This window comes from Drosophila eugracilis, unplaced genomic scaffold (genome assembly GCF_018153835.1).
Source record: "Drosophila eugracilis isolate 14026-0451.02 unplaced genomic scaffold, ASM1815383v1 contig_973, whole genome shotgun sequence".
NCBI classification, from domain to species: Eukaryota; Metazoa; Arthropoda; class Insecta; order Diptera; family Drosophilidae; genus Drosophila; species Drosophila eugracilis.
The window spans coordinates 123977-138560 of NW_024573892.1; the positions used below are offsets into that span (position 1 = coordinate 123977).

Below are 14584 nucleotides of genomic sequence, written 5' to 3' on the forward strand. Positions count from 1 at the left end.
ATGTCCGCGTTTCCTAGAAATGAACGTGGACGGGCGCTCCGACTACATTAAGAGGAAGCAGTTATGCTTGAACTGTTTTGCTCGAGGGCACCAGCAGCGAGACTGCACGAGCGCCCATACCTGCTTCACATGCCACAGCCGACATCACACCCTCCTGCACCGCGGCAATCCGTTCACTACGGCTCCAAGTCCGCCTACTCCAGCAAGGGCTCGACCCGCACAACCTTCCAGAAGCACAAACGGCTCAGAGGATCAGTCGGATGTGCAGGTGTGTTTCGCCTCCGGGTCTGGAGCCGTCCTATTGGGCACTGCCCTTATCAACGTGTGCCATCTGGGGTGCAGTTTCCAGGCACGAGCACTGATAGACTCAGGGTCCGAAGCGACGTTCATAACTGAACGACTGTTCAACCTTGCCAAGCTTCCCTTCAAGACTATTCAAGCCCAAGTGTCCGGTCTTAATCAGACCATTGCCGCGCAGTCTACTAAATTGTGCCATTTCTCCATTCGGTCGCCGTCTAGACCCGGGCTACAATTAGAGACTGCGGCTTACGTTCTTCCGCAGTTGGCAGGAAATCTGCCATCATATCCGATTGCGCGAGATCGCCTCAAGGGGCTGCCCGACATTCCCCTGGCGGACCCCAACTTCCTTGAAAGCTCCCAAGTCGATGTGTTAATAGGAGCTGACATTCTTCCGTCCATTCTCCTCGGTAATACCAGGGCTAACATCTGCGGGTCACTTCTCGGTCAGGAAACCATTTTTGGATGGGTGCTGACAGGCCCATTATCTCCAGCCAACCCTCGCAGCGTGTCCGTTTTTTCCACACGAGTTGCCCGTAGCCTCGGTGACTCGCTGGATCAGCTACTCACCAAATTTTGGGAGGTGGAGGATGTGCCCACTCAGATTAATTCGGAATCGGATTCAGTTTGCGAGCACAATTTTGTCCAGACGACGAGAAGAGACGAGTGTGGCAAGTACGTTGTGACGCTCCCCTTACGCGACCCCGAGCAGAAGGGTTCCGAGCTGTCAGCTTCACGGTCCTTTGCTCTTGCTCAGTTCCCCCCTAATAAAGAGGCCCCTAAAGGCCCCCCCCCCCTCCCCCCCTGTATCGCAACAAAAACGGGACAAAACGACTTAGCGCCACAGGACCGAGGTCATAGTTCCGCCAGTAATATTCAGCACGATGTCGCCACGTCCACGCAGCGCCCAGTCACTGGAGAGCAGATGTACTCGAGGTACCCAGTCCTACCGATGCCGAGTCTGCAGTGGGATCCATCCGCTGAAGAAGTGTCGGCGCTTTCTACGTCTCAGTGCCGAGAAGCGGCTCCGGGCGGTTCTCGTGAACCGGTATTGCTCCAGCTGCCTGGCTCACGAGCACTCCGACGGATCGTGTCGGCGTGGGGACTGCTGTAGAACGTGTGGTCAGGATCACCACTCGCTGCTCCACCTCGTGGAGAAGCCACGGTCTCGGCGGCAGCCGCGTCAAGAGGAGCACAAGTCACGGAGCGCGGGAGACAGTACACGGAGTGTCTCAGCTGGCGCTCGGCCGTCGTCCGCCAACTCCCGGCGTGGTTCGGTTGCTTCGCGGCCTTCGTCTGCCAACTCCAGGCGCATTTCGGTTGCTTCGCCGCCTTCGTCCGCCACTTTCCGGCACTCACAAGCCGATCCATGGCCATCGACTTCCCGGCGCTCGTCGGCAGCTCCTCGGCATTCTTCCGCCACTGGCCGGCAGGCTTCAGATGCTCCACGGCCTTCGTCCGCCACTCATCGGGTGCCGTCCACCGCTCGTCCGCCCGCGTCATCCGCGCCTAGGCAATTTTCCGCTTCTCGTCAAGAGCCCCCGAAGGACGCGGCCGCTGCGCCCACCCTATCGTCGCTGCTGCAGCGGAACAGCGTCAATGTGTTGCCGACCGCGATAGTGCGCATTGACACCGGGACCCGGATCTTCGACACGGGGGCCCTTATCGACCCGTGTACGCCCTCAAGCTGCATCGACGCATCGCTAGCGGCGAGTTTCCGTCTGCCCACTACCAGCGTGGGGGACGAACAAGTATGTTCGGCCACCGTGGGTTCCAAAATGGATGATAGCGTACGGCTGGAGGTCGCTTTCAAAATCGAGCCTCACATGCGCGTTCATACGCCGTCTCGAGAGCTGAGCGAGGCGGTGCGTGCCCACTTCCGAGGCGTGACATTGGCGGATGAGCGGTTCTATCTGCCAGCGACGATCTCCGTTGTCCTGGGCGCGGACATGTACCCGCGGATCATGCAGCCGGGCTTCCTGAAGATCCAGGACGGGCTGCCAGTGGCCCAGAGCACCGTTTTTGGATGGGTCGTGTCCGGAGCCTGTCACCAACCGTAGCGACGAGGGAGCTGTTGCAACCCGAGTGATTGCAAGGGGGGCGGGATGTTCAGATGAGGGGCTAATGTGCCGCCGAAGAAGAGCGCGTGAAGAGCGCATCCGCGCTGAAGAGTGCAACCGCGCTGAAGAGCGCATCCGCGCTGAAGAGTGCATCCGCCCTCGCCCCTCTCTGAACAATCTTGCACTCTCGCTCTCTCGGGTCCAAGTGCAGCGGTCGGCCGTCGGCGATCGTCTTTTCTTATGCTAAGTTAAGTTAAGTTCAGTTTTCTTGTATGAAGTGAATAAACCAGACGGGCGATTCGACGACTCCCCCGACTTCCACCACAATCAAGAGGCATCTTTTTCCGGCAACACCGCCCCACTACAACATTTGGTGGCATGAATTCGCCAAACTGGTGTGCACTGTCACGGACGCCGGAGCCAGGGAACAACCGAAGCGGAGGATTCTGCACGCGAATAGTGTTCGCGAGGAGGAGCAATATGTCGACCTCCCCAGATGCTGCCCTATATGCGAGGGACAGCACCAGGTCAGGGACTGCAAGGACTTCATCAGCGCCTCTACAACGACACGGATCGAGTCCGCGAGGAAGCGACGACTGTGCTTCTCGTGCCTGGAGCCCGGACACATGTCCCGGTTCTGCAGGAAGAGCCGCGGATGCAACGTCCTCGGATGCCAGATGAGGCATCACCACCTGCTCCACGAAGTACCTGAACTATCCAAACGGCCGCCAGTCGCAGATGGGGGCCACAGGAGGGATCAGGACCGACAGCCGTACAGAGACGGCAACAATCGGAGGGGAGTGCCACGGTTAGTGGATTCCAGCGAAAGGAACCATCCTACGTCGGCCGCAGTTGTAGACGCGCGACGTGAGCGGGATGAAGGGCGATCGGCGTACGATCGCCAGGAGTTGCCGCACCGAAACCTCAACATCGACTCAATTGGATGCCACCTGCTGTTCAGGATTCTACCCTGCGAGAGTACGAACGGCGAGAATACGAAGGTCGACACGTACGCACTGCTGGACGAAGGATCGTCTGTCACACTCATCGACGACGAACTCATCCGCAGCCTGAACCTGAAAGGCGAGAGTCGCCAGCTGAATGTGTAATGGTTTGGTGGAAAATCCGCCAAAGAGCACACGAAGGTGGTCAGCCTGCAGATCAGCGCAGCGGGCAAACCAAAGCGCCATGGGCTGAAAAATGTGTACGGAGTGGCCAATCTGAGCCTTCCGATGCAGAGCCTGCGTCAGGAGGATGTACAGGCAGTGAAGGCGAACACGCGTCTGCCGGTGTTGCCGTACAACAATGCCGTATACGAGATGGCAGTAATGACGTTCGGAGCGGCCTCCTCACCATGTTCGGCGGACTACGTGAAGACCGTGAATGCCTTGCGGTATAGCAGCACGGACCCGCGAGCAGCCCTGGCCATCAACGAATACCACTACGTGGATGACTACGTCGACAGTTTCGCCAGCGAGGACGAAGCTATCGCCATCTCGACACGGGTGAGAGAAATTCACGCTGAAGCAGGTTTTGATTTGTGCCGATTTACCTCCAGTTCGGCAAGTGTGGTCAGAGCGCTGAACCCACTTGAGTCCATCGCCAGCGTCGGATGGACCGAAGCTGAGGAGAAGGTTCTTGGGATGTACTGGCAGCCGGCTACCGATGAGTTCAAGTTCGGCGTCAAGTACCATCGAGTCCCGAGGAACGTGATGACGGGGGAACGAGTCCCTACCAAGAGGGAGTTCCTAAGCCTGGTGATGTCTACGTTTGACCCGATTGGGTTCCTGAGCTGCTACATGGTGACTGCCAAACTGTTGCTGAGGGAGATTTGGCGGAGAGGAGTCAACTGGGACGAGCCGCTACCGGATGAATTGGCCGCAGCCTTCGGGGATTGGCGGCAAGGGATGAGTCGGATCCAGGAGTTCCGATGCCCGCGCCACTACTTTGGCGGCGGACGAGTGCGGACGCTACAGCTGCACATCTTCGTGGACTCCAGTCAATCGGCGTTCGCAGCAGCGGCCTACTGGCGGGCCACGTACGAGAACGGAGACGTGCAGGCGCACTTCATAAGCTCCAAAACGAAATGCGCCCCGATGAGGACCATGTCGATCCCGCGACTGGAACTCCAAGCAGCGGTATTGGGCACGAGATTGATGGACACCGTCAAGCAGGAGCACGGTGTGGCGATCAGCAGCTGTGCGCTATGGACGGACTCCAAGACTGTGTTGCACTGGATAAGCAACACCCACCGGAGATACAAACAGTTCGTCGGAAACCGGGTGGCGGAGATTTTGGAATCGACAGAGGCGTCCCAGTGGAGATGGATCCCGTCCGCCGAAAACGTGGCGGATGACGCGACAAGGCCACGCAAGGCCGTGGACCTGAGCATCGGTTCGCGATGGCTAAGCGGACCGCCGTTTCTACGAGGACCAGAGGAGAGCTGGCCGAGATCGAGCGAGGACTGGATTCCTCCGACGACCGACGACGAGGAAATGAAATGTGAGTTTGCCTTGGTCACGGTAAACTTTATATCCCTGCAGAGGTTCTCCAGCTATAATCGACTGGTGAGGACGACTGCGTGGGCGCTCAGATTTGTTCGACGATGCCGTGGAATACGTCGCGATGAAGAGGTCTACGGATTGACCGCGATGGAGTGCGCTGAAGCAGAGCGCGCATTGATACGGCAGTCGCAGCGAGAAGCGTTTGCTGAGGACAGCCAAGGAAACGTCGCCAAGGACAGCCGACTGCACGGACTCTCCCCATACCTTGACGAGGACGGAGTATTGAGAGCCAGTGGAAGGATCGACGACGCGACGTGTGTGCCATACAACGCACGTCGGCCGATCATACTGTCTCACGAGGCAGAGATGATCGTGCAGCAACACCACGAAAAGATGTGCCACCAAAACGCGGAGGCGACGATCGGATCGATTCGGAGCAAGTTCTGGATAACGAACGGAGGGTGGTGAGCAAATGCAACGTTTGCAAGCTGTGGAAGGCACGACCCACACTGCCCTAGATGGGCCCCCTGCCTGCGGATCGGCTAGAGGCCAACGGATGAGGTGGGTGGCACTGTTTACGTGCCTGACCACGAGGGCTATCCACTTGGAGATGGCTCACGATTTGTCCACCGACTCCTGCATAATCGCCATGAGGAACTTCATGAGCCGCCGTGGACCAGTGGTCAGGATAAGGAGCGACAATGGGAAGAACTTCGTTGGAGCCGACCGCGAGTCCAAGAGGTTCAGCGAAGTGTTCGAGCCTGCACAGATCCAGGGCGAGCTGTCGTCTAAGGGAGTCGAATGGATCTTCAACTGCCCGGCGAACCCAGCTGAAGGCGGTGCCTGGGAGAGGATGGTGCAGTGCGTGAAGAAGGTGCTGGCGCACACAATGAAGGAGCTCGCGGCCAAGGAGCATGTACTGGAGAACCTGCTGATTGAGGCGGAGAGCATCGTGAACTCTCGTCCGCTCACTCATCTACCGGTGACGGTGGACCAGGAGGCTCCACTGACGCCTAACGATTTGCTGAAAGGAGCATCGGATATCCCAGATCTCCCCAAGGATGATGGACAGGAGCCCGGGAGATCCGCTACTAGGAATCAGTGGCGCATAGCAAGGATGATGCGCGATCGCTTCTGGAAGCGTTGGGTGCATGAGTACCTGCCAACTCTTGTGCGCAGGGAGAAATGGTGCAAGCGCGTCGAGCCCATCCGTCGAGGAGACCTGGTATTCATCTGCGATCCAGCCATACCACGAAGGGAATGGAAACGAGGCGTCGTGGAAGAGGTGTTCACCGGGAAGGATGGAGTACCTCGTCGAGCAGCGGTGCGGACTACCGATCGAGCCAAGACGACTATGCGTCCCGCTTCGAAGCTAGCTGTCCTGGACGTGGTGAATGCGGCTGCTTCACGGGGGTGGGGATGTCGCGGAACGGATTAGGCTATCGATAGTCAGGATTTTTATGAAGTCAGTATTTTTATGAAGTCTAGTATTTAGTTTATTTGGTCGCACTAAAATCGGCTAAAAAGGAATACAATATTTGGCGGATAAAACACATCGATTTGCGCCATCACAGAAAGGGGAAGAGAAACTGCGGTATGTAGGATAAGTAATTATGTATCAGGTTAAGAACAATTGTCTTTTAGAATAAAACGCTCGTTACACATCACTTCAACAATTGTCCTATTTGCGAGTGTTATAAGGCATTCCCGTGATCGGCCAAGCGGTGACAGGAATTTTTAGAACAAAGACTTAATTCTATATCATCATTTACACACGGAGATAAACTTGTAAAGATAGTTATTAGTACAATGCCCAATAATCATAGCGAAAACTGTGCATGTTGTAAATTACCAGGGCATTATTTAGTCCAGTGCTATACATTTAAAATAATGAACCCAGCAAAAAGAACTGACTGGGCAAAAAATAATCATATTTGTACTAGATGTCTGAGGCCTCAAAATTTTAAAAGATGCACAAGTGAGCAGCTATGTGTGACTTGTAACAAACCTCACCATACGTTACTTCATGTTAGGATCCAAGAAAAAGTGAACACGTGTAGAACAACTGAACAAGCGTTGTTAGCTACAGCCCTGATAGAAGTGAAATCAGGCAATGGTGGCTTCGAAAAATGAAGAGCTTTGATAGACAGTGGGTCCCACAGTACTATAATTTCAGAGGAAGCTTCACAAATTCTCCAATTACCGAGAATTAAAAAGAACACCGAAATTAGTGGGGTTTCCACGAGGCTTTTCAAGGCATGCAGTAAATTTACAAATCAAAACACAAAAAAAGGATACAAATAATTTGACGGTAGATGCGATAATCCTACCAAAATTAATGAAGGCACTACCAGGTCAAATGATTAACATTGACACCGCAAAGTGTGATAGATATCGGCTTCCTGATCACGATTTCAACAAGCCAGGTAGGATGGAGCTGATAATAGGAGCAGATCTGTATGCACACATCTTTAAAAATGGAATAAAGAAAATAGACGGACTCCTTGGTCAAAATACTGCATTTGGATGGATAGTGTCGGGCTGCACAAAATCGAAAGGCGAGAACACAATAGTTGCAACCATGATTGAGTGCAAAGATATGGAAAGATTTTGGGAATTAGAAGAAGAGAGTAAAAATGACTTAGAATTTCAAATTTGCGAAGAAAATTTCATGAGAACAACTAAGAAAGATTCATCAGGTCGATATGTGGTCTCAATTCCTTTTAAAGAGGATCAAGTTTTGGGGGATTCAAAAAACCAAGCGATTCACGGTTTTTAAATTTAGAGAAAAAATTATGTAAAGATGAAAATCTAAAACAACAGTATTGTAAGATTATTGCTGAATATATAGACTTAGGTCTTATGATTGAATCCAAGCCAGAAGGGAAATATTACTTGCCGCATCAAGCCGTAATTAGGGATGAGAGTTTAACCACAAAGTTAAGAGTGGTTTTTAACGCGTCCGCAAAAACAACTAATAATAAAAGCCTGAACGACATTATGTGGATTGGACCTCGAGTGCAAAAAGATATTTTCGATATTATTCTAAAATGGCGTAAATGGCAGTATGTAGTTTCAGCAGACATTGAAAAGATGTACCGGCAAATTAATATTTCGAAAAAAGATCAAGAATGTTTGCATATACTTTGGAGAAATTCCCCCAAAAATAAAATACAGGATTTTAAACTTACCACAGTTCCATAGGGTACGGCATCAGCTCCGTATTTAGCAACCAGGGTGTTAGCGGAGATAGGAAATCGATGTCAGGATCAGTTAATTAAAGAGGTGATTATAAATGATTTCTATATGGATGATTTAATGACTAGATCAGACAGCATTGAAGAGTCCAAGAAAATAGTATGCCTGGTTTCAATGGAGCTGGAGAAAGTAGGGATGAATTTAAGAAAATGGATCTCCAACCAGAAAGAAATTATTGATACAGTTGAAAATGCCGGCGAAAATAAAATATTGAGCATAAAGGAAACAGAATCAGTTAAAACTTTGGGGCTTCAATGGGAACCTTTTAAAGATGAGTTTAAATTCGCAGTTAAATTGAAAGACAATAAGAAAATATATAAAAGGGGGGTATTATCAAACCTAGCCAAAATATATGATCCATTGGGGTGGTTGTCTCCAGTGACTATAGTAGGAAAATTATTTATGCAAAGGCTTTGGGTAGAAGAAAACGATTGGGATAAAGAATTATGTACTAATGATTAAGCGGAGTGGAATCTGTACGAGAAAAATTTGAAATCATTAGAAGCCATAACTTTCGCCGGCCCGTTGGCAGGAATTTAAAATCAAATAATTAAAAGAATATATATGTATAAAATTATAAAAGTTACAGTCCATTAAATCGTTATTTGCACAAATGTCAAAAGTAAAAAATAATAGGGTTAAATGTCAAGCTTGCCGGGCCTGTCGCAGAATGTTCATCAGAACACGAAGTATTATAAGTTTTATTATTAAGAAAGACAAATTCAAGTCAATGTTAATTTAAGTTATAAGAAAAGCTAATGTTTAAAAAGGAAATATATAAATAAACAAAAAGAGCAAGATTAAGTTAAAAAAAAAAAATTAAATGAAATAGATAATTACAGTCCACTAAATCGTTAAAGAATAATTGTCCATAAGCAATGTAATATGTAAATCTGATGTCAGTTTTGCCGGCCTTTGGCAGAATGTTCAGAAAGTAAAAGGAGAAGCCAAAAACGTGGTGTCTTACTTGTTACTGGGGTCTGGGGATAATTATGAAGCCGCTTGGGAATTATTAACCAAGCTGTATGAAAATAAAAGGAAAATATTTTCCGAACAGATTAATCGCCTCCTTGAGCTTGAGAGTGTGAATCTCAACTCAACAAGGCAATTAAGAATGTTTATTGACTCTACGTATAAATGAGTCAATTCACATTATTAAACTAAAGCACAAGTTTCCGATGAGGTGGATGTAATCTTTGCACAAATAATTTTGAAAAAAATTAATAAAGAGGCTCTGCAGCTTTATAAGAGTCATACAAAAAAACCAAAAGAAATTCTATTATTATCCGAAGTAGGTTCAATAAGCTCTGTTCAGGATAAAAATCCTGTTAAAGAAACTAGTGTTAGGAAAAAAGTTTTTACTAACAATTGTCCCATATGCAAAGGACATACCGTGGCACAATGCCAAACGTTTAGAGCATTAAATCCATCAGAAAGAATGGAGAAAATTAAAAAAGGCCAAATTATGTTTTAAATGCTTTAATCACGCATATTATATAAAATTCCTAAACAGGATATCGTGTTCGGTGTGCAAGGGAAATCACCATAACATGCTTCACCTATCACAATATCAAAAAACAGAAAAAGTCAATACGCTAAGGACATCGGATCAAGCCTTATTAGCTACGGCTAGAGTTCAAATAAAGAACTCGATAATTTTAGACCTTTGATTGACACTGGGTCACAAAGCAGAATCATTTTAGAAGAATCTGCGCAGATTATAAAATTAAATAAAATTCGATCTCAAACAGAGTTAAGTGGAGTGTCTTCCACTGGAAAGTGTATCTTCAAGCACAAAATCGTAATTTCAATTACAAATTCTCCTAAAAATTTAATAACTGAAGCAATTATACTCCCAAAGCTAATGAAGGCTCTTCCAGTCAATGTAGTTAAAGATGACAAAGAAAAATGGAAGAAATGTAAGTTAGCTGACCCCGAATTTGATAAGCCAGGTCGTATTGACCTTATCATTGGAGCAGACTTATATACACACATTATACAGAATGGAGTTATAAGAATAGACGGGCTCCTTGGGGAAAAAACTCTTTTCGGGTGGATTGTTTCTGGGTGTAAAAAATCCAAAGGAAAAAAAACGAGCAACGACAATCGAACTAAAAGATTTAGATCGATATTGGGAGGTTGAAGAGGAAGACAGGAATGATATCGAGTCTGAGATATGCGAAAGCAAATTTCTTAAAGGTACCATAAAAGACTCAGATGGGCGATACATTGTGTCAATTCCATTTAAGGAGGATGCCACCTTAGGAGATTCTAAAAAACAAGCTATAGCGCCATTATGAATCTGGAGAAAAAGTTTAAAAAAACGAAAAACTTAAGGTTGACTATGCTAAATTCATGAAAGGATACATGGATTTAGGACATATGGTTGAGGTGCAGAATGAAGGTAAATATTTTTTACCGCACCAGGCTGTTGTAAGAGACTCCAGCCTGACAACCAAATTAAGAGTAGTTTTTGATGCTTCAGCAAAAACTACAAACAATAAAAGTTTGAACGATATAATGTGGGTAGGTCCACGGGTTCAAAAAGATATTTTTGACATTATTGTCAAGTGGAGAAAGTGGGAATTTGTGGTGTCGGAGGACATTGAAAAATGTACCGTCAGATAAAAATAAATGATGATGATCAAAAAATTACAAAAAAATTAAAAATTACAAGTAGACAACAGTCACTTACGGTACTGCATCCGCACCATATTTGACTACCAGAGTCTTGGTAGATATTGCAGAAAAATGTGAAAACCAGAAAATCAGTGAAATAATTAGAAATGATTTATATATGGATGACCTAATGACTGGAGCTGATTCGGTAGAGGAAGCCAATAAATTACTAAAACTGGTTTCACAAGAATTGGAGAAAGTGGGGTTCAATTTGAGGAAATGGATTTCCAACGATCTAAAAATATTAACCACTGTAGAAGACACAGGGGATAATAAGGCTCTCAATATTGTGGAAAATGAAAGTGTTAAGACTTTAGGGCTTAAATGGGAACCGAAAAATGACTTCTTTTAATTTGAAGTAAGTTGTACGGAGTCACGTAGTACAAACAAAAGAGTAGTATTATCAAATCTTTCACAAATATACGATCCATTAGGATGGTTGGCACCTGTTACTATTTTAGGAAAACTTTTTATTCAAAAACTTTGGCTTAATAAAAGTGAATGGGATCAGGAATTAGTCATAGAAGATAAAAATTATTGGGAAAAATATAAAGAAAATTTATTACATTTAGAAAAAATTCGTATCCCAAGATGGATTATTTCAAATAATCATACAGTCATACAGATTCATGGATTTGCTGATGCCTCCGAAAAGGCGTATGTTGCAGTAGTGTATGCTAAAGTAGGACACAAGGTAAATATTATAGCCAGCAAGAGTAGAGTCAATCCAATAAAAAATAGAAAGACAATTCCCAAACTGGAGCTGTGCGCAGCTCATTTGCTCAGTGAATTGATCCAAAGATTGAAAGGATCTATAGACAATGTGGTCGTGATCTATGCTTGGAGTGATTCTACAATCACTTTAGCTTGGATTAACAGTGGTCAGAGTAAGGTCAAATTTATTAGAAGAAGAACGGATGACATTCGGAAACTGACGAATACAGAATGGAACAATGTAAAGTCAGAGGACAATCCAGCAGACATAGCATCAAGGCGAATTGATTTTAACCAATTGACTAACTGTGATCTTTGGTGGAAAGGTCCAAAATGGCTATCTAACCCTCGGCAGCAAGCGGGAGAAGAATCTGTACTGATAAATACAATATTAAATGACGAAATAGATGATCCAATTTACAAATTGATAGAAAGGTATTCCACTATAGAAAAACTTATACGTATAGTAGCATATATAAATAGATTCATTCAGATAAAAACAAAAAAAGAATACTATCCATATTTTCTTTCCGTAAAAGAGTTAAAACAAGCTTAAAGAGTTGTTATAAAGAAACAGCAAGAAGAAATAAGGTGCCTGAAAACCAACAGAGAAATTAAGACAAATAGTAAAATATTGTCACTAAATTCATTCCTGGACAAGCATGGCGTACTCAGGGTGGGAGGAAGATTGCAAAACTCAAATGCAGAATTTGAAGTCAAACATCCAATCATCTTAGGAAAATGTTACCTAACCAACTTGGTAATCAAGAATGCTCATACTGAAACATTGCATGGAGGGATAAACCTTATGCGAAACTATATCCAAAGAAAGTATTGGATTTTCGGTTTAAAAAATTCGCTAAAAAAGTATTTCAGAGAATGTGTAAAGTGTGCTAGGTACAAATAACTTGCCAGAATATAGAGTTACGATGTCTTTTCCCTTCTTAAATACTGGAATAGATTTTGCAGGTCCTTATAATGTTAAATGTTCGAAAAATCGTGGACAAAAAACATTTAAAGGATACGTTGCCGTATTCGTTTGTATGGCCACCAAAGCCATACATTTTGAAATGGTAAGCGATCTAACTTCTGACACATTTTTGGCAGTGCTCAGAAGATTCATAGCTAGACGCGGGAAATGTGCCAATATCTATTCAGATAACGGAACTAACTTTGTAGGAGCTGGAAGAAAACTAGATCAAGAGTTATTTAATGCAATACAAGAAAATATATCGTTTGCAGCGCAGTTGGAGAAGGATAGGATTGATTGGCATTTTATCCCCCCGGCAGGACCTCACTTCGGAGGTATTTGGGAAGCTGGGGTAAAATCAATGAAATAAAATTTAAAGCGAATAATCGGAGACAGTAGTTTGACATACGAAGAAATGTCAACACTTTTGTGTCAAATAGAAGCATATTTGAATTCAAGACCATTATATATCATAGTTGACGAAATAAACCAACAAGAAGCATTAACGTCATTTTTTGATTGGAAGACCTCCCCTAGAAATAGTCGAAGCCATGGAAGATGAAAGAATTGGAAATTTGGACAGGTGGAAACTTATCCGAAAAATGAAAAAAGATTTCTGGCTGAAATGGAAAAATGAGTATTTGCATGCACTTCATCAAAGAAATAAATGAAAAAAGGAATGCCCTATCATAGAAGAAGGGCAACTGGTATTATTAATGGATGAAAATTGTCATCCAGCAAGATGGCCTTAAGGGAAGGTAGAGAAAATCCATAAGGGGAATGATGATAAAGTCCGAGTGGTTGAGATAAAAACTCAAGAAGGATTTATCACAAGACCCATTACTAAAATTTGTCCCTTAGAAGGAATAAAGTCCGTTGAAAATAGAGAGGTTGACCCCCAGCCAAAAAGGCAAACTAGAGCCACATCAAGAATGTCAAAGCTAGGGTTTATCATGGCAATGCTTACATCTATATTGAGTTGTCAATCGTCCAACGCATTGCCAAATAAAGAAACACCGAAATACTCAATAGAGAGTATAAATAAAACCTCAGCAATATACTTAGATCCAATAGGCGACGTTGAAATTGTGGCCTCGTCTTGGAACTTGGTAATTTACTATAATATGGACGTTTATTTCGAAATGTTGCTAAAGGGTAAGCAATTAATACCGAAAATGAGAGTTGTTTGCAAGAAGCTTTATGGGTTTGAAGATCAGTGTCTCTTAGTTCTAGATAACACAGAAAGACAGATCTCAGACTTAGAAGAGAATAACAAACTCTTTATGTGTCAAAGTAAGCCTAGGAATAGGAGAGCTCCTTTTGGCTTTATGGGATCTCTTTATCACATTCTATTTGGAATAATGGATGAAGATGATAGAGAAGCAATAGAAAATAATATGAAGAATTTGGTTAGCATTCAGCAGAGTCTTATCGAAAAAGTACTACAGATGAAGTTAATGCAAAGTTTAAGGGCATGAATAAGAGGATCGATAATATGACTGCTGTGCTAAAGGAATCGTATTATGTATACAAAGAATCATTTAATTTCTTCATGATCTCCAAGCAATTAACAAATATAATAGATGAAAGCGAAAAGATACAATCCGGAATTATAGGCCTATTAATTGACATCAATCATGGTAGACTTAATACTAACATGCTAAAACCCAGTCAGTTAAAACTAGAAATTTCCAAAATAAAAGACTTGTTGTCAGAGAATTAAGTTTTGCCAGGAAAAAGGACAGGTACTGAGTTAAAGGAAATTTATACGTTGCTAACAGCTAGAGGACTTTTCGTTGATAGGAAGTTGATTATTAATGCAAAAATACCTTCGTTTGGTAGGCATGCTTCCGTGCTTTATAGAATCGTTCCTGTGCCACTTAAAATTGACGAACGCATGATAATAGTACATCTCGAGTCCCAATATTTAGTCTACAATTTTGAACTAGATGCTTATCATCTAATGGCAGAATCCACTCTTAATAAGTGCCAAAGGTAGCAATCAAATAAAAGAGTTTGTGATGGAAGCTGGCCTTGGAAAAGTGCCAACGATAACAGTTGTGAGATCACTCCTCTTATTGCTTACACATGGTTGTTTTGTT

At 45.0% G+C, this 14584-nt stretch overlaps 1 protein-coding gene across 1 annotated transcript; it reads left to right on the top strand.

Moving 5' to 3' along the window:
- Window positions 1-3589: 3589 nt before the first annotated feature.
- LOC121530549 lies at window positions 3590-5329 on the top strand. Its single transcript, XM_041819787.1, has one exon. It carries the CDS (start codon window positions 3590-3592, stop codon window positions 5327-5329), a length of 1740 nt encoding a protein of 579 aa, XP_041675721.1.
- Window positions 5330-14584: the final 9255 nt, after the last annotated feature.

Bases quoted from the DNA above. Each gene is read 5' to 3' on its own strand.
- LOC121530549 (XM_041819787.1), top strand. From the start codon at position 3,590: ATGCAGAGCCTGCGTCAGGAGGATGTACAGGCAGTGAAGGCGAACACG.